The 27500-nt window shown below is 39.8% G+C and overlaps 4 protein-coding genes across 5 annotated transcripts in view; 1 reads left to right on the top strand and 3 right to left on the bottom strand.

Annotated features, from left to right (window-relative positions):
• Positions 1-425: 425 nt before the first annotated feature.
• On the bottom strand, positions 426-2805 carry LOC137967692 (uncharacterized). The gene is made up of 2 exons (XM_068814227.1): positions 2549-2805; positions 426-1815 (listed from the first exon to the last, which is right to left on the bottom strand). The coding sequence occupies exons 1-2, from the start codon at positions 2666-2668 to the stop codon at positions 967-969; spliced, it is 969 nt and encodes a 322-aa protein (XP_068670328.1). The 5' UTR covers positions 2669-2805; the 3' UTR covers positions 426-966.
• A 3871-nt stretch (positions 2806-6676) lies between these two features.
• On the top strand, positions 6677-10157 carry LOC138012622 (enkurin-like). Its single transcript, XM_068859444.1, has 5 exons — positions 6677-6852; positions 6972-7041; positions 7192-7267; positions 8391-8751; positions 9735-10157. Exons 1-5 carry the CDS (start codon positions 6752-6754, stop codon positions 9925-9927), a joined length of 801 nt encoding a protein of 266 aa, XP_068715545.1. The 5' UTR covers positions 6677-6751; the 3' UTR covers positions 9928-10157.
• A 1409-nt stretch (positions 10158-11566) lies between these two features.
• On the bottom strand, positions 11567-24843 carry LOC138012623 (uncharacterized). 2 transcript variants are annotated; one of them, XM_068859445.1, is made up of 6 exons: positions 24726-24843; positions 19956-19986; positions 16885-16974; positions 15292-15402; positions 14331-14415; positions 11567-12688 (listed from the first exon to the last, which is right to left on the bottom strand). In XM_068859445.1, exons 1-6 carry the CDS (start codon positions 24797-24799, stop codon positions 12537-12539), a joined length of 543 nt encoding a protein of 180 aa, XP_068715546.1. In that variant the 5' UTR covers positions 24800-24843; the 3' UTR covers positions 11567-12536. The 2 variants fall into 2 exon arrangements, with proteins under 2 accessions (XP_068715546.1, XP_068715547.1); XM_068859446.1 differs by lacking the exon at positions 16885-16974 and having other exon boundaries at positions 24726-24814.
• Positions 24844-27235: 2392 nt separating this feature from the next.
• The window catches only part of LOC137967616 (uncharacterized), a 4738-nt gene continuing 4473 nt past the window's right edge, over positions 27236-27500 (bottom strand). Inside the window, exon 1 of the mRNA XM_068814133.1 lies at positions 27236-27500. This exon is cut by the window's right edge and continues 4473 nt beyond it. The gene's annotated coding sequence lies outside the window, so the exon portion shown is untranslated.

The following is a 27500-nucleotide window of genomic DNA, read 5'->3' on the forward strand; positions in this document are numbered from 1 at the left end:
TTCATGAAAAACATGTTTAAGGATCGGCTTTTCAAAATAAGCAGATTGCCGTTTGACGACTGGCTTTTCGGGCCCGAAAAGTTCTCGGGACTTTCGAGAAACAGTCCCCAGACCCGAAAGGGATAGGTTTAGGTGAACGTTTGTTGTGAAAGCACCTCAAGGGAATTTAAAAGACGATCATAATTAGTATTGACACAACAACACGCTGTCAACACTTAGCCAGCCATTTTACGTCGTCGGAGAGCGAGTAATTTCTTCCATAATCGGCTCGTATTTGAAAATTTGAGCAATTCAGGTTTGCAGAAGAAAGCAATTGTAAAATTTGTGCTCACACAAGATTTGAAGTATTTAAGAGAAGTATGGGGTAATTTGAAAGGACTTATAAATGGCGCTAGTCTATGTTGCCGATTACAAATGCTTTCAGATTCTTGCAGACTCTCTTTTTATTGTTCAGGTAATACATAATTAAGTATTTTACTCGGATAATTGATTCAAACACCCGACTTGACGAACTTTTGGTTTGAATTTCTCTTAGAATTATTAATGCTTTTAGAAGTTCTATAAAACACTCGAAAGAGTGTTTCGTCAGATATCGAAACACTTCGAAGCTTGTTAAAAAGAATTCGGTTACGTCTCGTTTTTTCGATCCACTTCTCAAGGTTTGAATATGTGAAAAAAACACTCTTCCTTGTGTTTGATATATTCCCATACAAACTATTTTTTGAGACCAAGGTAGAATCCTCGACTTTATTGCCATCAATACGGGAAGACCAACGTGAAACTTTTCGTAGCCGAAAAGTTCCATAGAAATCAAAGAAATCCTAAGCACCTTAGTTTAACTACGTCTCCCAGAATCATACGTTTTCAATCTAAATACTGTTTAAAATGACTGGCGTAAATTTTCTAAACTAGTTCCAATCGATATTCCATCACCTTCTTTCTTGGTCTCCCAGAGTTTAATACATCTTAAACAAGGTGATTCTGAAAGATGGCCGTAACTTCATTGTCGTCCAGGGCGGTGTTGTAAACTCGATATTCATCCAGGGTCCCCTTGGTTTTCCAGCCGTATAGTTGACCAAACTCGAGTGGCTTGGTGTTGTCCACGCTTCCATGAACGGTTGAGATGTCCAGCGTGTTTGACTGCTTTTTACCATTGACGTAAACAAGCACCTTCTTCTTATTCTCGCGATCGAACACGACAGCGTAATGAACCCATTGTCCAATGAGCTGTGCCGGTTGATAGCCTTGGTCAAATGCGATGGCTTTGTCCACTAATCTGTTCTGCTTATCCCGTATGCACACCCGCAGACCCGTGGCTTGGTAGCCGTGTGCTGTTTCCCAACCGGGTACCCATCCGGCGCGACCTGGGCCAAAATAACAACCGAAACCTTTCCTGACAGCAAAAGTTGTCAATGGATATTTAACATCCAAAATCTTCGCCCATCCAGTCACACTGAAGCTTGAAATACCAAAATTCAAGATGGCGGAGTTTGAAACTGTAATCAGACCTGAGGCATTAAAGAAGCGACCTCGTGAGAACTTGGACAGGTTAGGCACCACGCCACTAGTCGAGCCGTGGTTCTCGAGTCCCGAATCATCGGCGACCTCGTTTCCAGTTTGCTCGTCCATACGCCAGTGCCCAATCAAACGAGGTACCCTGTTGTTATAGCAACCGTTGAGGGGGTTACATTGTGGGTAATACGGCTTCCACTGCTTCCTAGCGCAGACTTCTAAAATGCTGTCATTAATGAAGCGAACCATGCCAGTTCTCATGGTGGTGCAAGGCTTCTCTTCAAAGGTGAGGAGGTCCAAACCCTGGATATGACATTAAATAAATGCTTTATTTACTCGAGAAACAGAAACAATTATAGTGCCTACCCTTACAAGTACAATACACATCATGATCAATACATGATAACGTAAGCCAAAAGTATATTATCGTTAAAAATAAATAAATTTATTTATTTTTCTAATGCTTGAGCGGGCGGAATTCAGCGAATCTTACAATCTGATTGGCTGAGAGAGAACGGAGAGGAGAGGACGGAATTTTTCTATCTTGCCCTTTTGAAAATGTATGTTGACTAGCATACGAAACGTCAAGTTCTATATAGAAAATGCGTTGGAATACAATGTTTATCACCGCTGTTTGTGTTATGTTCTTTATCAAGCTACGATGGCCTAAGAACAAGCCTGTTTATACGAAACGAAGTCTTGCTAAATGTAAAACTTCAATTGGACTTGCTTGATTCCTTGCTCGATTTTCGCGAATTTTTGGAATATTTGCGATCCTTCCCTTTCAGTTTCGCTTACCACATTTTTAAGCGGAGCCTCCTCGCATAGCTCCCCATATGGTGTACAAAGAACCCCTTCACACCCCACCGATGAGAAATAACTCGATCAACTGATTTAGTCTAAACGTTGATTCTCAGATACCAAAGAAGACGCATGTTGCAATTGTCGTGTTAGGTCTATACATGAATTCCATTCTACTGAGTCTTCACCGCTTTGAGGGAAAATACCTTGCATTAAAAGGAGCGTTTATTCTTACCTCGCAATGGTAATATCCAGTATGTCCCTGAAGCGGTGTATTGGGAGAGACCTTTGAACTTGCACACTTCAATTCTCCAAAGAGAACGGGAAAAGCGAGTATTACCACAAGAATCTTCATTACGATTATCAGGTTAACTGCACAGTTAGTCGATATAGAGGATAACCGAACAAGTCTGAAGCAGTTCTTCTCTGATCTGAGCGTTTCAGTGGCTGTTTAAGCTGATTTATTGACAAAAACTACGTGCTGGCCGCATGTCCTATGCGATCTGTTGCAGCAGGTTTCATTCGTTTTAAGCCGATAATTACGTAGACAATAGTAAAGCTCTTTCATTTGAGAAACCACGTCAGTTTAAAAGAATGAACTGTAAAGACGATACCCGAATGTTAACAACAGGATTTGACGAAGCATTGGCACCTCCGAAAAATGACGTTTGTGCGAAAGTGCCATATTATTTCGCAAGAAATCCATATTTCATAGTGAACACCGAGCTTTTTACATGACTTTGAAAGCTTGTTTATAAGGTCACAAAAGGCCAGAAAAAGACATTCGACACAAGTGGTCTTTTCCCTTGGAAGGGGGGGTGGGGGGAGGGAGAATCCCTCATATGGCCTACCCGGGGGCGTGCCGCTGGATAGGGTATGGTTCTTAACCCCTCTGTTTATTTTGCAGTTCATCAGTCAACATTAGATCATCTCCAGGACTAGATATTAGCCCTATTGTTTTTTAAAATGGAGGGCGTCGTCCTACTAGGGTTTCGAAGCAAGCAACCGTCGACAATTTTCCTGTCGGTGTACGTTGGATCAGTGGCTTGATCTGATAGGCGTTATTTCAAGTTGAGAAACTAAATATTTTAAGCAAAAGCCGATACAACGTAGATTTGATTTTAGTGATGTACTATATTTCGGCTGGCCAAACCAGCCTTCTTCAGGTACAATGAGAGTTTACATCTCTCATTGTACCTGAAGAAGGCTGGTTTGGCCAGCCGAAATATAGTACATCACTAAAATCAAATCTACGTTGTATCGGCTTTTGCTTAAAATATTTAGTCCTACTAGGGTAGGTATGTTAGGTTATTTTTGTCCTAAACAAAAACAAACTCGTACCCAGACCTCTGCCTCTGCCACTTTCTGGAAAAACCTTAAATAACAATGACCAAAACCAGGTTTTCTGAGCCCGCGGGACTGAGCACCCCAAGCAAACCATTGTTTTAACGAAAACCGTTGGTCAGCAACCTGGTTCTGGTCATTGCTGTCTAAGGTCTTCCCACTGTCTGCTTTGGAACGAGGTAAATTTATCCAGCCGGGACCCTGACTGGTACACCCAAGGGGGTCAATCGGTAGTGCTGCGGACTACAGAGGGAACATCTCAGGAGAACGGCATAGCAGCGGACCGCACAGGAAACGAGTTATCAGAGGAACAATGTAGCGGGATCCAAGTGCCCCAATCACAGCCGACCATCGTGATACAAATGGTGAAGCGTAATCAGTCCATCTTATCGCCCGATGAAGACTACCAGTAAGCAGTCGAATCGTCATGATCTACATCTTAAGTGACTACATCGTGAGACAAACGATAATTCTCTATATTATTGTTGTAACTACCTTGATGACCAAGCACGACGTTTTTATCGACAGGGTCAGGGCCGGTTTCAAACCCCCAGCGGCACCCCTATACCCAAACAAGGGACAAGTACCCCTTGCGACTTCTCTCTTGACCAATTCGAGGGTCATAGGTAACTGTTATATTTCAGATGTGGTCCATGCATGCTTTACAATAATCGCAGACTCAAAAGGCAGTCCCACTAACTAGTCTCCTTCGTAGCAGCACCAACCGTACGTGATCTTGTGTTTTTAGTATAAACTAAATTCGATTTTGACACGACACTACGCTTTACAGTGACGGCTATTCGCGAGCATCCGAGAAGAGACAGAACTTCTCACATTTTCCAACATTTGCAAAACTCTGAGGAATGTCGAAGACTCTGTTCTGAGAGCTTCTTCTCCATTTTAGATATGGCACCTAATCTTTTCCAGTTGTTGCTCAAAGGAGCTGCTCATATCCGCTGGGAAAACCCCAGTCTAAATAGGAACCTAAAACATGCGGAGATAACTCTATCTTATTAGCTACATTGATGTTTTAGTGTAGTTTTCTGTAGGTTTTGGTGTTGTTGTTGTAGTTTCCTGCCATTTAGCACTTTAGTCATTCTCGTCACCAGAGCCTTGGATCGACACGAGGCTCTGGGAAACTCTGTCTAGGAGAACATGCGCCGTACGGTGCCTGCGCACTCCTCGTGCTAACATGAATGCAACAATTAGAGATGCTTTTGATTGTTCGTCACGAAACCAACGAGAAGACAGTTTGTTTCAGGGTTCCCCAGAGCTCTTCTCTCCCTCAGTCAAGAGAAGAGCTCTGGGGTCGAGATTGCACTTTAGTTAGTTTTTTCTTTTGGTACACTCTTTGCGCGCACATTATTGGCTTGTTTGAACTTAGTATTGTTGTAACGTTTTTTCGGTAATATAAAATTCTAACGGCAACGTATTAACGTAACTTCAAATTGTAAATTCGCACTGTAACGAACACCTGCAACTGAAGATGATTGATGATTGATCGAAACAAGCCCTGCAAACTGAAACTTGTTGTCCATTTTTTACGAGTACTAGTTTGTCTTCTTTATCGAGGAACCGTGCCCTGCACGTTAGCGAAACGACTTGTATTCTAAAATACAGTCTTCCCGAGTTTGGAGTTTCTGTAGCTTTCCAGAAAGACCGATGCCGCAGTTATCTCAAACAACACTACAATAGTCAAAATGTGATTGAACTATAGACTGTTGTTTACATTCATGAATACATTTAAAGGAATAAGATCTCATATTCTTCTAACTGGGGCCAAAACGGAAGCAATCTTTTGGAAATCTAGATAAATTCTTCTAGGTATCAGCCATAACTCCACCAGCCCCCTTATGGGAGATATGTGGCGTCTGCAATATCCCCACTACCCTTGACGAGAGAACCACGGTATCGGCCACAAGCCTACCACCTCCTTATGGGAGATCTGTGGCGTCTGCGATAGCCCCGCTAAACTTGACTGGAGAACCATGGTATCAACTTATCTCCCCCCCGCCTTTCACATGGCTAAGAAAGTTATGGCATATGCTATTCCCCCCCCCCCCCCCCTACTCCCTAGACCACAAGACAAGTCTAATAGTTGTCACCTTTAAAGTTACCTATATTTTACAAATATCTGTGTATCTGTAAAATTGTCGGCAATTCTTCAATATACAAGCCTGGAGACCCATGGTCTCTCACCTATCCCCCCACCCAGCCTGGGAGACCCATGGTCCCTTCCCTACCCTCCCCCCTAAAAAGTGGGTCCCTAGCATGTAAAGTAGTCTTGACCATATAAACTCTTGTTCTTAGGCCATGGTAGCTTGATTAAGAAAATAACACAAACAGCGGTGATAAACAATGTATTCCAACGCATTTTTATAAAACTTGACGTTTCGTATGCTATGTGTGTTGACTAGCATACAGACCCATACAACATGTGTGTTGACTAGCTATGTGTGTTGACTAGCATACTAAATGTGTGTTGACTAGCATACGAAACGTCAAGTTTTATAAAAATGCGTTGGAATACAATGTTTATCACCGCTGTTTGTGTTATTTTCTTAGTCTTGACCACTTCCCTAACCGCTGTTTGCGTTTTATTCTTATTGAAACTTTAATGGCCCAGGTCAAATAATTTTTAAAGAGAAGTAAATTGAACCGCGTGGCAATCGCCAGAGTTTGAGCGTGATTGATGCCGGAGAAGTGTGATTTTATCAGCGAGATGTGAGGTACGCTAAAACTTACTTTCCACTCTTTCCTTTATTTATGTACGAGTGACAACCCGGGAAGCTGAGAAGTCGCTTAAATCGCGTTAAATCAGGCAACAGCCCATACTAATCCATATAATTTTTACCCTCCGAGCCTGGGTCACCTATGGGATTGCCAAGGTGCGATGTTAGAGGAACCTGGGGATGAATAAGTTACCCGTTGTTGCGAGGCAACAAGGCAACAAGCAAAAACTGTATCACGTGACGATGGTTATTGCTTAGCAACAAGCAATCAACATCCGTGCCATTTTTATACGAAGGGTCGCCATCTTTCTTGGGACAAATCTATAGAGCGGTGTTAGTTCGAGTTTTTCAAAGCGTAAACCATGGCGACAGAAGTGAGCCGTGGAGGACAAGGAGCCGACCACATTGAAAGCATATATAATTTGATTCCAAAGATTCAAGAAAGGCCTCCAAAGTTCGCGATGTAAGCTTAACTTTTGTTGCAACCAAATCGAAAATGATTCTTGTGTCTTTTGGTGACTGCATGATTTTAAGAACTTACTAACCTTCCATCATTTATGTCATGAAACGTTACTTTCACAGGTATCGTTCAAATTTTACTTCAGGAGTAAAGCAAGAGAATAAATCAAACAAGCAAGGCTCAAAAACCATGGTAAGACCTACATATATACAAGCTTTATAATATTGAGCCCAAATTATGTATGCTCCTCCGATAATCTGGAATTTCTAGACACGATCCCACTTGAGCTTTTGTCATGTTTTCCTGCCTTCATAACTATGGATATTTTCTCTATTTTACCAGGGACCACCGAAAGTGGCCGCCAATGAGCCTAAGAACTTCCTGACGAAACATTCCAAGGAATTCAAACTTCCAGAAAGTAAGACGACATATTTAATAAATACCCACCTCTCAATTCTTCCTTTTATTAAATAAAGAAATAAAGCATATATCATTACATAGAATTTTATTGCATTACTTTAGGTCAAATGTTCTTATTTCTCTTCGTTTGTCATGTCAATTCATAAGTTCATTAATTTTCGGGGATGGGGGTTCATAAAGACACTGGTTGCTATGGGCGCTATTTTGTCGAAACGTCCAGTGGGTCTGACCAAAGATTTTCTGAATTATGGGGCGTTGTGTCATACGATTGTGGTACTGGCTTCCTTGGTGAGGTAGCATAAGAAGAAAGATATGCAGATGACCTACTATAACAAATAAATTATTATTACTTTACAGTACTAGTGACAGTAGTGTCTGTTCTAAGACACCATTCTGCTCAAATGCTGGGTCAGAGTTCCTGTTGTAGGACCTTAGGTTTGGTGAGAGCCCCATTGACCAACCATGTACACTTCATTAGATCCTTGCCTCACCAATTAATCCCTTGTAAACAGTCAATGTGCTTATATGAGAGAATGAACTTTGCTTGTTGCATTGATCTTGGTGCTAATGAAATTTTTTCTCCAGCCCAGCTAGTGAAATGGGTTGTGAATTTTTTTGGTTCAGTTTTTGTTGTCTGCGTTAACCCTTACACCTGTGAGTAGGCTCCCATTAACAAACATTCCATCCCGATTTGATCAGGAGTCTCCCGATTTTTATCTTAAAAATTATTCTTTGGATTTATCATGAAATTCTGAGAACAAAGAAAAAAATTGCTAATGTTAAGGTCTTTTTTTGCGATCGAGTGTAAAAAATTATGTATTACACTTTCTTGTCCTATAATGCCTTGCCCAGTCTTTCCATTGAACACCTCGTGTTGTGCAGACTCATAAGGCCAGCAGTCTTATTCCATTTAGCAGCTCCAAAAGTAGCTGACAAGCATTGGTAAGAATAAAGACCTTAAAGAATACCACAAAAATGATGTCAAAATACAGGAAATGCCACTTGAGAGAAGTTCAATTTGCAAAATTTCCTGAGGGAGAAGGGTAGAGATAGCCATAAGATTATTGTAGCATAGTCTATGCCTACTTAACTTAATTTAAATAATGTTGTGTTCTCGCCAGAGGCAGATTTTAAATATCCTGATGATGACAGAAGACGCCCTGCTGTTCCAAAACACACAGAAAAGCCTTTGATGGGGTTACGCTCAAACAAGAATCATATTACCACAAATGCCGTGGAGAATATAATGTCAGTGCCAAAGAAGCCAGAGAAAAAATTTGTCGACACTCGAGGTGGTGCGACTCATCCTTTAGACCCTTCAGGTCTAACACCAAAATATGTCAACAAGAAGGAGTTTGGCAAAACACCAGCTTATTTGGAGAGAAGAAAGGCAGAGGTAGAACGAGCACAACAGGAATATGATGCTTACGTTCAGGAAAGGTTCCAGCAAGGGGCTATGAAAAGTTTAACAGAGCAACAAAGGCAAGTTTTGATTAAGATACATTACATTTCTCTAATGAATTTTGATAAATACTAGCTGTGTGGTACTGGCCGTGGAACACACAGATGGGTGCATTCTCTCTTGCTAAAGGGCTATTTACATTGTGCAATTTGTCAGGTCATGGATCCTTCATGTACATGTATCTAAAGTATACGCCTGATTCTGACCCAATTTTGATTGTAAAGAGTTTTTTTTAGACACTGTGTGACATTTAAAAAGTGCGTTAAGCTTTCTATCGTAATTTTGAATTTCTGTTATCTCAAACAGCCTCATGTTCCCTTGTATCAAATCGACAAGTAGTACTTGATTCAATGTAACGAACTGCCAAAAATCTCACCACATAAAACTGTCCTCCTGTAAGACAGTTGTCAAGTGCTCAAAATCAAGTTTCTTATGAAATAGGCAATATGAGTAATTGACCTTAGATTACTTTTTTCAAGAGCACACTTATTGGATGCAAGGTAATTTAAGGCAAGTAGCACTAACTGATCTCATATCCAACATGGAAGCATCAATAGAATAAAATAATGTTTTATTAAATTGAAGGAAATTTTGAATGTTTGAAATTATACTTGGAAATTTGCTTCCTGTCACAAATTATTCATCTTGCCTACACGTTTTGCAATCATATGGTAAATGAGCTGAATCTAGATTTTGTGATGAAATAAACAAACTACATGTAATTGGGCCATACTTGTAGTTTTCGTGCAGTTATCCAAAACAATATTTCACATGAAAACAGGCAATTGATCCCCTCCCCCCCCCCTCCCCTAATTCATTGTTGAATGTCCAGACGTTTTTTGTTGTTGTGTGTTTTTTTAAAATTGATTGGAACCCTTGGGGGAGGGGAGGGACAAAGGTAAAAGGTGCTGAGGAATGTACATACACTCTCCTTTCAAACAAATATGACCATTTCCCATAATCCATAATTTAGTAGTTACCAATGTATTTTGATTTTTTCCAGACAAGATATTCTTGATGGACTAAAAAAGAACTGGGAAGAGCTTCATCACCAATACCAGGGCCTGTCAGTGGTCACAGATACAGCACCAAAGAAAGCACGAAAAGAACGCATGGAAGCTGAGATGAAACAGTTGGAGAGAGACATTGAAACCATTGAAAAGCACAAAGTTATTTACATCGCCAACACATATTAGAAATAGGACAAATTTGGCTTCCAGGAATGCAGACATTTTTTTCAGTTGAATTGGGCTAAGGCATTAATATGTTAAGTTTTTGTAAGGAAAATATTATCTTGACTTACTGAAAATATATTACCAAAATTAATGCTACAAAAGCTGATGTCGGTGGTTATAAAGGGAATAATAATGTTGTAAATACTTATGTACAAAAATAATATTTTATTAAAAAACCTGTGTCTAAAGAACGACGTGTTATTACCGGTATATATAAAAAAATTATTTCCAGAACTTAAAATGGTCAGTTTTTTCTTCTTCATTCGCAATGGGCCGACTACATGTGTTAGTAAAACAAAAATGAATAAATAAAAATTTTAAAAAATGGAAAGAGCCAGTATGTTCTGAGGGGGGCACATCCTGCTCGTACCATTTAATGTACTTATTGACTGAGTGGGAGGGCTGGACATGAAAATATTTGGTCCGAGGTCATGGTGTACAGACCAAGCGCAGTAACAAATTTGAACAAAATAATTATTTATCTAATGTTGTTTGTATTTGATTTTCTGGCCGTAAATAACTTGGATGTTTATAAGCGACGAAATTGCACAGAGCGGTATGTGTTCCTAATGGGGCCGTGTGGCTTTTTCCAGGCCTTCTCACGCTAATGTGTACAGTCCTCGTAGGGATTTTCTCAATAGTTTTGCAACGAAAGCATGAATGGTGCCGTAAGGGCCACAAAATTATGATATAGATAAACATAAAATTTTCAACCTCGGTTAATGTATTTCTCGTGCTCCGACTGGTTTACTCAATCTCCATAATTATACCTTAGTTTGACCTTATATGGCAAATGATTGCGCTTAGCCGGAAAGCAATTTAACTTCTCTCTGAATAAAGCAAAAAAAAAAACCCCTTTTTTGTGGAAAGTTTGGATCAATTCCGCCTTTCAGAAGTATGCAAAAAGGCAAGAAATGTTTTTGTGATGAGCCTTCGTCTATCTGACAACCAGGTATTACACAACATCGCATCTTCATCAAGTTTTTAAGATTTCACTGGTATTTCGTACTTCCAAACTGTTGGAATTTATTATTCCATTCGTGCTTGTTGGATATGAGACTGGAACCTCGTTCCCAGGGTCCCTCTTCTCTGCCTCCATTGTCGTTGTTGTTGTTGCGACAATGGAGGCAGAGAAGAGAGACCCTGGGAACCAGGTTGATGAGACTGGTTGCAGCCAACGTGCGCTCATGGAAAAATTGTTAAATATTGTTAAAAGCAGGATTGCTGCAGTGTTGAGGGTGCTTGCCTTGCACCAAATGGCCAGAGTTGGACTCCTGGACTAAACATCACGAGGGTTGACTGTGTTCGTTCTACTCTACTGCGAGAAGTTTTTCTCTAGGTTCTAGCCTGCATAGCTGGCGGTATTGTTGATGCAAGAGGCATAAGCCGCGCAGAGAATGCCAAAGGGCAGGGCCCCTCCCCATTCTCCGCGCGGCTTTGCCGATGGTTAATTTGCCTGTCGCCAACAATTTCGCAAGCTACACGTGGCTTTCCTCTCTAATCAAAATTATTTTCTTTAATTTCTTATGATTTGATTTACTTATATCATCCTCAATTTTTAAAGCACTCGTGCTTAGCTAAATAAGACTTGAGACTTGAATAAGGTGATAAGTGTAGTTTGTTTTATTGGATTAGGCTTTGCTGGTCCTGCATTCAACTTCATCATTCTTGAAACATTTCCTGAGTACAATTATATTAATTTTAATCCTTTAATACACTTTCCATTTTTCCTGGTAAAAATCCAAGACAAGACCCTGCAGGATCTTGTAAGTTTCGTTAGAATTATTAGGGAGCTTAAGCACAAGCGTTTTTGAGGCGTGGACGGCAACCGGAAGTAAGCTGTTTTCCCTTTCAAATGGTCTTCAGACAACCACATTTACATTACTAAGTATCTTTTCTCCATTAGAGATGATTAGTATAAAAATCTGGGAGACACCACTGTCCTGGAACGTGAAATGTTTTCTTCCGGTTGCCGTCCGCATCTCAAAAACGCGTGTGCTTAAGCTCCCTATTGTAGAGGATCTGAAACCCGTTCAACCCAGAAGCGGTCCCCGCTGACAAGTAAAATGGTTTGGCATTAATGACATCTAGAATCTCATTTAACCAATTTCCTCTAAGACTGTCACTTACATGTATAGATTTCAATCTAAATTATGCCACATGATTTTACTCAACAATGGGGGACAGTTCAGGGGTAAAATGGTTAAAGAGATGAAAAATCTATCAGTGTCACTTTTCGGAAAAAATGGGGTTAAAGAAGAAAGGTTTTTCACTGCCATGCGAGCTACTAGAAATAGTTTTGCAGCACACTCTGTATTCTCAATCTAATGAGCACATTTTATCACTTCGTCTTTAATACAGCTTTTTTAAATAATCCAAAAATACCCTATTATCATAGCGAAGAGGCAAATATCTTTAACCCATTCACACTTCAGCTGACACCTCAAATGCCCTAGGATGCTCCCATTGAGGAGTAAAATCGTCTGGCATTAGACACAGTAAACGCTATTAAGTGTCACTATCAGAGGTCAAATAACGTTTCTTTTGCTTTGTTTCTACTTTTTCATTTGTCACCTCTTCTCATGCTCTTTAATCACATTTTGTTCCATAAAACGAAGGGCACGAGGAACTAAATACTTCACAGTCAAACAGATTATAACTACAACAAGAAATGCCAATCTCCACACATGGCATGGAACACCTAATAAAAGCTCTTCCAGAACTGAAAATAAGAAAAAAACCCAAAACACTTGAATCAAAATGAGCCAGTTAAAGACAGACGTTTCAACACAAAAAAAAAAAGCTAAAAATTCATCAAAGCCTGCAGTGCAAATGTGAGTTGACTTGCTAGTTCCTTGAACCATTGAGTTGGATCAAAAAAATGAATTGCTTTCAGCTTCAAAAGCCTTTAGGGTGTCCAGCTGCTGTACATGTATGTCTTTGAATGCACTGGACATCATTTAGACTTAAAACACTGTCCAAATAAAACTCGTTTTTTTCTTTCGTTTAAAGTGGATGGAAATGAGATGAAGTAGGAGAGGCAGTAACATTCGGGGTTTTTGCCTCCTCTTAATAAAATATTATCAAGAGAGTGACTAATAGTTTTGGGAAGAAGTGCTGTAAAGTAAAATTAATAGCTATAGGAGTAACTGAGAAATGCTGTGCAAAGAAAGTTACCATTCTCTCAAAAAATGTTAACTGGGCAACTATATACCAGTAACTAATGAAAACAGGTGGGTTCCACCATCTCCAAGAAGATTCCTTTAAGCATTTATCAGTTTATGATGTTTGAGTCTAATTGGACAAGAATGTTGTGGATATGCAGGCTTTTCAAAGTGGGTGTGCACCTCTCAAATAAATACAGTATTAAATAAATCCAAAAGTGTTGTCTGTATTTGGATGTGATGTAGTTAAATTAACAAACAAATTGTTCTGCACACTAGAGTACTAATAATGGGACACTACAGAAATTTATATTAAAACTTGAGTCAAAATGATTTTTTTTAGGACAGGAAACCTGCATTCACGAAAGTGGAGCATAGGATATCCAGTCTTATTAAAAACTGGATCATTGGATAATGCAATTCGAGAGTTTTGATTGGCTAAGCCATCATGGGTTATAAGCCATTATACCATGATTTACAAATACGGCAAGCATATGCATGATTTTTTGGGCCTTTTTATTTTTATTGTAGTCTAGTTTTCTATATTTTGGGGGCGTTTTTAATAAAACAATTATTCCACTTGCGCTTGTTGGATATGATAGGATTATAGCCAACTCGGCGCTACGCGTCTCGTTGGCTATCTATCATCTCATATCCAATGCGCGCTCATGGAATAATTGCTAATTATCCCACATGTCATTCTGAGCCCTGAGATTCAAGTCTTAACACACTGATTGACTGTGAGCATTCTTATGGCATGCACTTTTTCTCGTTGACACAGTGTGGTGTGCATAAGTGTAAACTCTTTTAAAGGCATTTTGACATTATTTTTGCTTTGCAGCTCAACAGGTCAATCATTCACAGTGAAATCGTATATTTGTTATGCAAATTTGTGACTATAAGATCTAGTAAGTCTACTAGGTAATTGCACAACTTGTTTTAGGTTAAAACAAGATGAAGATGAAGGATGAAAGAGTTTAGTTGCAAGGAAGGATGAAAGATTTTAGTTGCAAGGAGTGTTCATTGGACTGCATATCCTAATGATGCACAAAATAATGTAATTTTCTTTAGTACATGATAATTAAATCAGATAACAGATGCAGTGTCTTGTATATTTGTATTGCTTTCTCACAGTCTATTTAAGTAGAAAATTTCACAGCAGGGTGATTAGATGGCAATGCGCAAAACTAACTTTCTTACCAATGTTGTAAATTACAGGCTCAGCAATGCTTGCAGGTTCCATTGGTACCCCAGTCCTAATAGCTGTCACATTAGCAAACTGCTCCTAAATAACCATCATTAAAGAGGACAACTTTGAGTAAATTTTCAACCCTTTTTTCCCCTAAAGGCTTCCCCTCTGTCAACAAAAGAATCGGATTAGACCACAGGCAGCCCAAACTCATAATTTGGATGCTCAGTTCATGTAATAGACCCTTCTCAGTCCATAAATTATGGCGGCAACAGAATTTGAACGAGTTAAAATTGAACTGAATGAAAAAATGATACCAGAAATAGAAAGAGCACCTTTACTTAATTAGTAACCCTGTAAAGCTTCAGTGTATTACGTGTTATATCAGCTGAGAAAATGTAAGTTGAAATTTGACAAATTTACAGAATGTTTGTATGACTGGGGGTATACACCATACACCCAATCAAACAATCGTCTGTAAATTTTTCATTTTTCAACTGACATTTTCTCAGCTGATATTACAAGCAACTTCCAAAAAAAAAAAGGAAAGCTAATCCATGTAACTAAGGGCTTAACCATGGTGCTCTCAAATCAAGACAACTGAGATGCAAGGTACATGTAAGAGTTACTTTTTCCCTGAATTAAAGGGGATACCTTGTTCACACTTTTTTTAGCTGAAGATAAAAAGAGAAACTAGTATTATGAACGAATGTGATTTGTAGTGCCAAAATGGTTAACAAAGACAATGTCCTCAAATTAATACTGCTATGAATATAATTACCGGGTATGTTTGCATAGAAAACCAAGTACCTTGAAAGCCAAAAATATCTGTTTTTTCCCCTGAACACATAAAGTGAGACAAAAATAATTATCATAATTGTTTACACTCATGGAGAGATATAATGAGCATTCCCGTAAAGTTCCTTTCTCCTACCCCAGGGACACATGCATTGATTCAAAAGACAAACATACCGTGACTGCCAAGGGATTTTCAAACACCATTTTATCAACGTTAAGGAGCTGTCGTGTTAACCTCCCCAATGCATCTTTTGAAATCAGGTGAATGTTAAAGTCTGTTGGTGTCTTGGGAAAAAATATAGGTAATAATATTAATACTGTACTTTTCCTGTTGAAAACACTGACTCCCAGTCCATGGACTACCCTAATGGACTATACCCCGGCCATTGACCCCTTGACTTTTTTAAGTGTCGCTGAGTACTATTGGTCATAAGCAGCATCACAATTAGTGGTAAGCCTAAACACCCATTTTAAACAGTATTACATCAAAGCACCCATTTTTAAAAAGGTTAGCAGCAGATAATTGTTGTCATGGCTGATTACTTCATGTAAGTGAAGTTATTAGACCAGTCCGCTTTCTGAATTTAGTCACATGTGGTCGTGCAGATGAAAATTAAACAACTAAGGTACAGGCAAGTACCGGTATATAATCAATTCAGTTCTTTCAACAGTACTCATTTTAAGTAGTAAAATATAGTCTATTTCAGGGTAGTCCTGATGGGCTAGGGGTCAGTGTTTTCAAGTCTCCCCTAAAGAGGGTTCAATTTCCAATGAAACAGCAAAACATCAAGGTGCTTGTGTCTAGCACATGTGAAATTCTGCAAGTGTCACCTTTATGGGACCCAATATAAAGATCAACCTATCAGGCCCAAGGAATTTCGTCATGCTTTTTAAGCAAGAAGGAACTACTATTTTCAAGACTGGTCTTTGTTAAATTAGAGAGAGACGTATGAAATAAAGTATGCCAACTTTAAGATTTCTTCCCTTTAAATCACCATTAAAAGGTCAATAGTTATGGAGCAATAATAATAATAATAATAATAATATTATTATTATTATTATTATTATTATTTAATACTTATATTGCGCTTTTTCTATGAAAATACTCAAAAGTGCATTACAATATTATTATTAAACTAAATTTAAAGTCACTCAGTAAAATTACAATGGTGCCGCAAACATAAAAACATAGGATGGGCAGCAATCTTCTCAGGGGAAGGAGGTCTAATCATTGCAATGGAGTCAATTCACCTCCAGGAACCCATCATCACAACAATGAATATCAGTGTGTAGAATATTACCACTTGCCCAAAATGTGAAAAGAAAGGAATGGAAACCAAGCATGCAAGCAAGGAAATATTATTATTATTATTATTATTATTATTATTATTATTATTATTATTATTGATGATAATGAAAAATACTAAAACTTACTAAAAATTTTACGTAACCAAAACGTTTTCGACCATACACTCATCATCAGTGGTACCTGGTGGAAATCTACATACAACTTGGTTTTGTTCGATTAAGTTATTCCCAAGGGGAACAGTTGTATTTAGATTTCCACCATGTACTACTGATGATGACTGTATGGTGACCAAAAAACACTTTGGTTACTTAAAATTATTTTTAGTAAGCTTTAGCTTTTTTATAATCATTTTTAAAAACCATTATTGTCAAGGCATATAGAAGCAACCCTGCCTCATGAAATGTGATAAAGGTATATCTTGGGGGCTGCACAATAAAAAAATGGCTAAGATATCTCACAGTGGAAGCATATGATACTCGTAATTCATAACTTTTTCCTGGTGTCAACTGCACTAAGTGGTAGATTGCTGTCTCTTCATGATGGAGAACCTGGTATGAGTAAAAAAGGTAAGGTAGGAACTTCTCGAAAAAAAAAAAAAAAAAAACTGCAAAGAGATGTGATACTAATAACAATCATCATCATCCTAGCTTGTCATCACCAGCATGAAATCTGCATACACTAGAGGACACGAGCAAAATATGATTTTGGGAAATTTTACCCAGTTTTTCAATAAACTTAAAATAAAAGCAGTTTTCAGTTATGTGTTAAAAATAATCTTGTGACTGGGAATCTATGATAAGTGGCACAATTGGCAGAGACTATTTACGCTTTCAAAAGACAAAGAAGAAACTTAGACCTGACAGACCTTGAACTTAAAAGATACAAAGATTTTTATTTATGTAACAGTAATAATGGATTGCTGGAATTTTATGCTTGCATTTTGAAGTCTGAGGGGTACACATAATGATAATACCCATAAGATATAAAAATGGGAAAAGGGCGGCATCAATCAGTAGGGGCATAGAGGTGTAGTGGTTTCACATCCAAGACTCCAAGATTGCAGGCTTGAGGACTAGCTCTGTTGCCATGGCCATGTTGTATTCACTGTCCTTGCAATTCTGGTTCCGTTTTCTCAATCACAGTGATGTTGGCATGTTGGATGTCAAGTGTTTGTCAGTTTGGATCTTGCAATTCCATGTAATATTGACATCAACATAGCTTCAAAATACCTTTCGATTTTGTGCTCACACCATTTCTCTGCTACTGCCATTACCGGTATTTTCAGTTGATATTTTATACACAGATTCCAGTGTAACAGTGATGCCACCTACCACCTAAGGGACAAGCGATTCTGGCACTTATCTGGACAATCTAAGCAAATGTATCTTATAGACACCTGAAACATTCAGGTGGCTCCAACAGGACTGCAACCTAGAGCATATTTTAACCGTTTGACCTCAGCTACATGTACGACAGGGATCTGGCACTAGTCGGCGGGTGTTTGTTATGTGTTACTCATTTCGCTTTCTTGTCATTCTGTGTGCATGACTGACACAAGTTAGACTGTGTTAAGACCAATTGTAAGAATAAGAAAACGGCATAAAAAAACGGCAGGTAAAGACACAAGTCAAATTTCCTTGTATGCAAAGAACAAAAACAGGTCAGCTGCAGCTGCCATCTTGTCCTCGTAACCCTTTGAGGCTGCTATGTGCTAGTTCCTAAAAGAGTGGGGTGTACACCACCGCCTCTCATCTGTCACCTTCCAACACTCAAACTGCCAAGCAGAAATCGGCATGAAAACCGTCAAGCACCTCATCTTTAATAACACTGACCTGAATGGCAGCCTTGACACAGACTCCCTACAGCGTGCCATACTCCAGTATCGCAACACTTCTGACCCCAACACGAAGCTGTACCCTGCACAGTGCGTATTTGGGAGACCAATCAAGGACTTCATACCCATCTTGCCTTGCCGCTACAAACCGCATCCTTCCTGGAGTGACACCCTTGCCAACAGGGAGGAAACCTTAAGAAACAGGTGTACATTGTATGAAAGCCGCTGAGAGACAGACGCAGCATAACAAAAGGCTCCCACCCCTAGTAGCTGGTGACAATGTCCACATCCAAAATCAGACTTGCCACACCCCACCAAATGGAATAAAACTGGAATGGTCATAAGTTTGAAGTACGCCAGTATGTGGTGCAGGTCGATGGCTCTGGCCAACTCACCACTGGCAACTGTAAGTTCCTACGGAAATACATCCCTGTGCACGCCCTGCCACCTTGACACATCATCGATGACAATCTTCGGCACATTGCCAGGCTGCCATTCCAACACTCCATGGCCCTTAAACACCTGAACCCGCCTCTCCGTCAACCCCAAATCCATCCTCTGGGCAGCCACCTGCGACCCCCTCCCTGACACCGAGCCCAGCACTAGTGACAGCAGGCCCACTTGCACCTGGACCACCTAATTCCAGTCCTGGACATGGCAGCACTCCATCACCTCTGACCCTGACCATTCAACCATCTGCTGATGCTAACCCAACACCTGCTAGTCCAGCTACACCTTCTGTAACCCCCACTATACCTGAGGACTTCCCAAGGAAAGAAGCCTCCCCTAGCTTTTTGACGGCTACTGGATCATAACAACAATGGCTTGCTGGAACTATGAACAATGCCAATTTATGGACACACAGTGACAGCCTAAACAGTCGCCAATATAAGACCCTCATGGACTCTTGCTGTGTTTTGCTTTTCTTTGACTCTTTCAGTCTTTACTGCCCCCATCTGCATGTTGCCAGAGTATTAAACGACGACTAAAGACTTGGGGAGAGATAGAGAATAATCCATTTGACCTCAGCTAAGATAGGGACCTGGCGCTAATCACCCCATGTTTGTTATGTGTTACTCATTTCGCTTTCTTGTCATTCTATGTGCATCCGACACGAGTCATCTGTGTAAAGACATATTAAACCAATGTCCTTGCAAAATGGATGGACTCCTATTTAGAACCGATGACATATGTGATGCCGGTGCAATAATTATTGCTCTACCAACCGAGCTATATAGCCACTCAGTTGGGAGCAGGTCAATTTGTTGGGCTCATGTGTTCCCATGAAAGGACTCAACGAAACAAAAACTTGTTATATCTATAACCTGCACTTCAAATTATGTACATCACAGTTCAAAGGTTTTGCAAAACTCAATGAAAAATGCAGCTTTTGCTACTGTTGTGGGATGAACTTCTTTGTTGTTAGATAAGTGAATACCATTAGATAATAAACTTATACATCTTAACCAAAATCATACGAGTTTTTACCACTACACATAAATTATATATCATTGTAAATAGCATTAAAAGGAGTTGTTGTAATAAAGCAATATTGTTCACACAATGATTGTGTTCGCTACATCCTGCATAGTCATTAACACTGAACCCCAGATGAGTACACAACAAAAACCACTCTTGAAAAGGAATTGCATTGAACTGTCCATCTATAAAAGTTTGGCAACAAGACTGACTTACCTGGTTTAATAAGGCTTTCTCTGGCTTCAATCTGCATTAATTAAAAAAAAGCCGACAAAAGCATATACCGTAATTAAAACAATTAATACTAATCAAAATAATAAGGATTTATTGAAGTCTCAATGAAATCAAGTGATATTAATTAAAGCAAACTAAATTGAAAGGTTGGTTTTTGGTAAGAGGGGGAAAACAGGAATACCCCTGGGGAAAAAGAGGTTGTACAATATGTGAGCCAGCAAGCCATGTGAGTCAACATTCAAGAAATGCTAGCCAACATGCAAGCCATAGAAGTCAACATGCGAGCCACCCAGTTATTGAAAACCGACCATTTTAAAATGGATGCTTAGACTTAAGGACGTTCGCGCCAAAATCTTCCTACGGTGAGATTTTCTTCATTTCTCGCCTAGAGTTAGGTCATAAAGTACTTACTCCAAAAATGAAAAAAAAAATGGGGGTCACCGACTTTGTTTCGGAGAAAATGGCAGTGGAAAAATGCCTTAATTTCGAAAAATCGGTCAGAATAGCGAGATGTAGGCTCATCTGCTCATCCATCGAAAATCATAAAAATAAACTGTTGGAGTGAAAGTTTCCATGCATAGGTTTTTAGGAGTAAGATTTTTAGATAATTGTATGCCGCTAGGGATGTGGTAAACTGTAGAGTTCATCCTCGACGAGTGTTTTCGTAAGCTCTATCCGTTGCAACCTCTACCGGAATTCGATGGCACGAGGAAAGAAAATGTTAAAAAAAGATAACTTCTTACGGTGAGAATTTTTTTATTTCATCATATTTTGTAGATAGTAAGTAAAGTAAGTGATTCATGATTTAAAAAATAGGGGTCACCGATGATCTGAACGAGTAAAATCGATGTGATTTTGCAAAGCTCATGGAAAAGTTCGTTTGTCACGCTTTTGCGTGACCTGTCGGGCAAGGACTGGAACCCAAGAGAGGATCGATCGTTGAAGAGATGAAAGGTTTTTACCGAAAAAAAAAAACCTTTTTCGAGCATAGCAACGACGTTTTAAGCAGGGGTCATCTTCGTTTGGTTGGTGTTTTGTATAATATCTCCCCATTGCCGTCATGCTCATCCTCTGGAGTGTGTTTTTTGTGAAATTCAATCGCTGATAGTTTCCACGCAGGTCCGCACTATTCAAGCGGACGAGGACGAAAATACTCCTCAATTTTCACGAAAGTAAAGGAAAAGAACTTTAAAAACATGCATTCACTTTGAACTTAAGTTCGTAGGGTAATAAAAACATGAAAAAGAAATAGCCCCATTAAATTTACGCAACGGTTCGTCCACGACTTTTCCAAACTTTCAGCTACTAGTCTACTCGATCAGCTTCCTTTTCCAGAGCTTTTCCATCCTCCCGCTCACTTCTCTTTGAAGTTTCATGATGATTCGGAAATAAATGTGCCATTCTTTTGCCGGCCTGTAATTTTTTCCTCGGCGTTTTTGTCGCCATGCTATTTTAACTGATGCTTGAAAAATTTGTATGAAAGTCAAGTAGACTAGTGCACGACTGATAAAACCTCGCGAATATCAGTCGCGCAGTAGTCTACTTGACTTTCATAAATATTTTAAATCAATTTTGACTGATCACGATCTTCTCTGATCCAACGTTGTGCAAGACTTACCGTCCACGGTTTTTGCAAAGGCTTTAAAACCTCAACTTCACTAATGCTCAAAGTAATGCGTGACATATTACAGTCGCGTTACATGCGCAGTAACGTTGCGCACAAACAATTAGCGCGAACGTCCTTAAGGACGGTGCCTACTATTGTCATTGCGCATACGTTCTGCGCAACTCCAGATACTCGGATTTCCTATCGGTGATGCTTACTAATGTAGGTATATTTTTGCGCGGTTTAAAACTATGCAGGCAAAGTAGATCTTCGTAAGTACTCTTGGTATCCAAAAAGAAAATTGGGGGTAACCATGCATTCTTTGGAGATAATTAAGGTTCAATTTGAGAGTGAACACCATACATTGCTTTGTATTGTAGAGCTTTTTACAAATATTGTTCATGAATTATCTTTGAAGAATGCGTGGTTACCCCCAATTTTCTTGTTGGATTTCAATAACACTTGTTAAGATCTACCTTTTCTGCATAATCATAAATTGGGGCAAATATACCTTTGAATTAGTAGGCACCGTCCTTAAATACTGTTTATCAGCACTATTTGAAATGGGCGCTTACATTAAATGTGAGACTCGTGTGGCTCGCTGGCTAGCAGTGTCAAGAACGAGAGAAAAACATCTTATCCACTAATTTTGGAAAGTCTGCCTTTCAGTTTCTTGCATCAAAGATTTGGGAATCTGTTCCCTTACAATTCAAAGCCATGTCTTACAATACTTTTAGGGAAGAGTACAAAAGTTTTCTTCTCAAAAACCAAACTTAATTTCAGCTGGTAGGTACTCTTTTGCTATCATCTAAGCTGCCACACCTTCCTGGACCTATTTTGGTTTAATTTACTTGTAGTAATTGGATTTTTGGTTGCCATTTAATGTTAATGTAGGTAAGAAATTTAGGTAAAGAAGCCTGTGCAAGCAAGTTGGAATGGGTGGAGAAAAGTGTCAGGTGTGAAATGTGATAAAAGAGTATCAGCAAGAAAGAAGGGAGAGGTATAAAAGGCAGTGGTTAGACCAGCGATGTTGTATGGTTTAGAGACCTTGGCACTGGGTAAAAGACAGGAGGCAGATCTCAGAGGCTCTGCCAGGGAAGAGCGGAGTCCCTTGTCTAAATTTTAAAAGGTCTGCTGTAGCTACTTTTTAGGCCATGTCGCTTGCCACAATTTATCCTGAGCCTCAGCCTTAGATCTTGAGCTGGAGGTAGCAGAAGTTCTCTTAATGGGAGTGACAAGGGTTGATAGGATCAGCAATGAGTAGGGCAATGGCATGACTATTCTGGGAGTGGGGGTAGGGGGTGAAGGATACCATAGCTAAAACAACCCAGTCCTTTACAAAAATGCTAACCTTAGACCTACATGTAGTCATTATCTAAAGCATAGTGTTTAGGCCTAAGGCTTGGGTTGTTTTAGCTATGGTACCCTTCACCCCCAACCCCCCATCCCTTACCACTCACTTCAGGAATAGTCATGCCAGAAGGGCGGGGCTATTTTGCAGAACACCGATCGCCAAATGGTTAGCTTTCAATTATGGTAGTGCATTTCCTTCTCTATGGTTGCAAAACTTGGCAAATGATTAAAAGCGACCAGACCAAGCTTAATGTTTTCCTCCACAAGTGCCTACGACGAATTCTGAAGATTTACCGGCCTATGAAAGTGACAAATGAAGATATAAGATTTAAGACGAATATGGGAGAGATCACTCAGCAGATAAAACGTAGATGCAGGAAACTGATTGGGCATGAGCTGAGGTAAAGTGTGAATGAGAACCCAAGGATAGCCTTAACATGGACCCCAGAAGGAAGACGTAGGAGAGGTAGGCTGAAGGAGACATGGAGAAGAACGGTAGAGAGAGAACAAAGTGAACTTGGGTTCAAAGGTTGGGCAGAAGCCTGTAGTTGTGCGAAAGACCGAGAAGCTTGGAGAGAGAGAACGCAAGGCCCCAATTCCCTCAGAGGGAAAAGCACAAGATGATGATGATTTCTGCAGTAATTAGTAAGCACCAATTTCTAAAATGGTTAACTTTTAGTTATTGTTGAGTATAATTGTACACTTAATACTGTCAAATACTGATTTTATAACATTAGGCGTTTGGTATCCAGCATTCGGTGAAAGCATGTAGTGAAAGAGAACATAGGGTTAGATGGAGGCAGATGATTCACTGTAGCAACCCCTACAGGGAACAGCCGAAAGGAAAGAAGAAGAAGAATTTACCATGGCGGTGGTCAACTAGAATTTGGCCACCCCACACATCATACACGTATGAAATCAAATTTTATAAAATAATTAGCATAGTACGCACACTCTCATTGGTCAATAGCTGTGTTTAGAAGAGAGTATGGAAACACGGCCAGGACATCACAAGAATTTTGATTGATTGTGTTGTTAGATGCACGTTTTGATTGGCTGGTAGGAAATATGAGCGTGTATCAAGAATCAAGAATCTGTTTCAACCTAGAAGTAAAAAAACCACAAGCAGACAACCCTAAGAATGCAAGAGCGCATGACGTCACGTTATTTTGAGATAGTTGTAACAGCCGATTCAACTGATTGAGGAAATGTTCCATGAACACTTCAAATCGCGATGTTTCTCTTCGAAAATTCATTCTATGGACAGCCAGATAAATAAAGTTCACTCACCCATTATTTTCTGCGTTGTCCTGAGTGATTTGATAAGTTTTTGGGACGCTTCGATTTCACCTTCAGATCGTCGTCACATACAATATAAATAGACAAGGTGTGCAGGTTTTAAGACCGCTCACGGCCGAGTGCCTCCAGAATTTATCTAAATTTCTCCAACTTCCAAAGGTCGCTGGCCCAGCCTTGGGCATGTAAAAGTCGATAATTTTGCTAGTATCGTGCCAAAAATCATCGCATTTACATGGCTCTGCAACCTCAAAATCCTGCTCGATTTTCAAGCTTCGCTCACGATTTTGCTATCACCATATGACCGGGACAGGAGTCATTGGAATTGATCAAAAATCAATTAACCAATCAAAAGCTCAGATTTCCCCAAGAAAGACAAAATGATTAATCTGTGCTTTTTGATTGACGACCTCGGAAACATCGGTGGAAGACGAGTACTCTCTGCCATCGTAAGGTTATATCTCTTTTAGTTAACGCTACGAATAATTTCCTGTTACCTTCTTAATGCAAGGATTCGTGCCACGAGAACAACGGCATTAAAAGAAAAGTATACCGCAAACTTGTCCGCCATGTTGTTTTTGGTTTATAGATTGGTTATATATGTTACATATAGTGTACCCTACTCCTGAGATAAGATCCCAAAAAGGCCGGATTTAAGTAGGCTGCATGGAGACGGGGAAAGTTGAAAAAATGGAACCTCTTCATATTGGCCATTGTTTCCGAGATCTTCCCTCACTTCGATGTGTTCATTTGCATAATAATAGGCAAAAAAATTACAAAAAAACGCTAATAAAACATAAGGACTAAACCGCTCGCCAATCCGGTCAAAACAGGTTTTTTTCTCAACGTGCGATAAGTTTAACCAGCGGTAAGCGTGATTTTCTCCAGTTTCCTCATCCACCCAGCACGGATTGAATAGCCCATTTCCGAGTTGCTGCATGCCTCAGTTTCAAAGCGAGCTCTGGTACACAACCATTCAAATGGAAATGAGTTGCGTATTCTTATGCAAATCAAAACCATTTCCCTTGCAATAGTTGAGCACCAAGACTCACTTCGAAACCGAGACAAACAGCAACTCGAAAATGGCCCATTGCCACAAGACCCTACAAATATTTTACGTTTCCCAGCGAAAGAATATAAAAATTAATAACTTCCAACCAGCTGAAGTTACTGCGGAACACCTTCGTTGGGTGCCCCTGGGATCTCGGTAGGCGGGCTGGAAATTCTACCATAGGAACTCTTCAGCCCGGTTACCGGGAAGAAAACAATACAATGCATTTTTGAAATAGAACGGACATTACCGAGTTTTTACTTCTCCACTCTCCGATGATAATGCTCGGATTAGTTTCATTTTAGAGTTAATGTAAAGTCAAAAGAAATTTGACGTTGCGCAAACAAAGAAAATCGAGAAATTCTTGACAGGCTTGTTCGTTAGACTTTCAAGCCGTCGGTTCCTGTGCGGTGTAAGACGCACCAGTGAGATGAACAGAAACCAATTTCATCCCGGTTACCGAGCCAGCCCGGGATGGTGTCAAGAGGCCCTTAAGGCCGATACTGTGTGGAGCAGAAGCGATGCTAAATCTCTCCAATGCGGTTCCTTACATTGGTTAGACGGGGGCGGATCCAGAATTTTTTTTTAGGAGGAGGTGCACCAATAAGGAACGGCATAGCTGACTGGTGACGTTTTTTTCCCCAGAATATCAGTTGTATTAAAAAGCCGCAGCTCATCTCGGTGGAGAGTGGTTTCTCCGCCTTCTTTCCTAAATAGAGTGTTTATTGTGGTTCCCTGTGCCAAACTACATGGTGCTGTGGTTCTAGGCTCCGAATCATTCACGAATCGTATATATCGTGGCTGCTAGAGGCGCCCTTGCCGGGTAAAAAGGATTACGAACTAAGCACATTTCTCATTTCTCTCTCTAATATCTTGTTCTGAAACATAGATGCTTGTCCAGTTCTCTGAGAAATTGACAATGTTGGCCTAAATGTTTTCAAAAGCCTTTAATATTCGTTGTCTAAAATCTCCGTTTTCACAAACATACACTTCAGTTTTCGATCCTATTAGTGTGAAAGGGAGGTGACAACGGATTGAAAAAGTGGTATTATAGGCAAGGCCAAAATGTCTCTTGGCTCCATAAGGAGAAATCTAAATGAGGACCCAGAAAATGCCAAAAAAAAAAGAGCAAACCTATACCTTGCCTTAGGCTCTGTTCATATGGAGGTGGGATAACCCGGGGAGTTGGGGTAAACCAGTATATTGCGACACGAGCCGACCCCGAGTTGGCGGCCGGGTTACCCCACCTTCAAGCGTTTACATGGCAAATGCGACCCCAGCTGGGCGGGTTATCTCACATATCATGTAAACGCGAGGCTAAAAAAATAAGTGTTCATATGAACAGATAGGTTACCCCACTTCCATGTAAACGGGCCCTAAGTCAGACCACAGCTTGAATATGTATGTTGGGGATGAGACCCGCACATTCTGGCTAAAACAGATCATGAAACGACATTGAAGAGGGGCTTCTTTCGTTAAGTAATTGTAATAGGACTGAGTGGAGTCCAATTCGGTCTGTAATTACACGAGTGATAACAAAATCGGAATAGCGCGCAGAGGGAGTCCGATTTGTTTACCACGAGTATGATTACAGACCGAATTGGACGACACCAAGTCCTCTTACAAATTAATCATAAAAATTACAATTTCCGAGAAAAGAAGAACCATGCAAGTTATGAAAGAAAGGGAAATTCGCATTAAAAGACTAAAAAAGGAGGCGTAAATTGTTTACTGCAATGTCGCTGTGAAAGAAAGAAAGAAAGAAAGAAAGCTCCAATTTAGGAGTCCGTGCAATGTTTCTATTGATTTAAACTACAACTTTGGGTGTGATTGGTTTATTTAAACTACAACTTTGAATGTGATTGGCTTATTGAACTGTCCGATAACAACTTGGCAAATGAATTCGTGGAAAATGGGAGTTTCTTTTAAACCAATCTCACTCCTGGAACTGTCAAGAAACCTTTAAACGATTTGGCCAACACCGCGGCGGGAAAACAAGAAAAATGACACGACTTACAATGGTGTTTAATTAAAGTGATCTCTGGTCAGTTAACAATACTGAAAAAGTTTCGTACACAACAAATAAAAGCGGCAGTGTACCAGACAATAGACCATATTCGTATTCTCAGTATTGGACTGGAACTAGCTTGCAATGGAGGCTAATGCAGGGAAATCTATTAAAAAGTATTTGCATTTGAAAAGAATTCCCCGCATTAGCCTC

Source organism: Montipora foliosa, chromosome 8, assembly GCF_036669935.1.
Source record: "Montipora foliosa isolate CH-2021 chromosome 8, ASM3666993v2, whole genome shotgun sequence".
NCBI lineage: Eukaryota > Metazoa > Cnidaria > Anthozoa > Scleractinia > Acroporidae > Montipora > Montipora foliosa.

Coding starts and splice junctions, on each gene's coding strand:
- LOC137967692 (XM_068814227.1), bottom strand. CDS start 2,668: ATGAAGATTCTTGTGGTAATACTCGCTTTTCCCGTTCTCTTTGGAGAA. Junction 1,816..2,548: donor CTGGATATTACCATTGCGAG/GTAAGAATAAAC, acceptor TGTCATATCCAG/GGTTTGGACCTCCTCACCTT.
- LOC138012622 (XM_068859444.1), top strand. CDS start 6,752: ATGGCGACAGAAGTGAGCCGTGGAGGACAAGGAGCCGACCACATTGAA. Junction 7,268..8,390: donor GGAATTCAAACTTCCAGAAA/GTAAGACGACAT, acceptor TGTTCTCGCCAG/AGGCAGATTTTAAATATCCT. Junction 8,752..9,734: donor AGTTTAACAGAGCAACAAAG/GCAAGTTTTGAT, acceptor GATTTTTTCCAG/ACAAGATATTCTTGATGGAC.
- LOC138012623 (XM_068859445.1), bottom strand. CDS start 24,799: ATGGCGGACAAGTTTGCGGTATACTTTTCTTTTAATGCCGTTGTTCTC. Junction 15,403..16,884: donor GAGTATCATATGCTTCCACT/GTGAGATATCTT, acceptor TTTTTTCCCAAG/ACACCAACAGACTTTAACAT. Junction 12,689..14,330: donor GCCTGTAATTTACAACATTG/GTAAGAAAGTTA, acceptor TCTTATTTTCAG/TTCTGGAAGAGCTTTTATTA.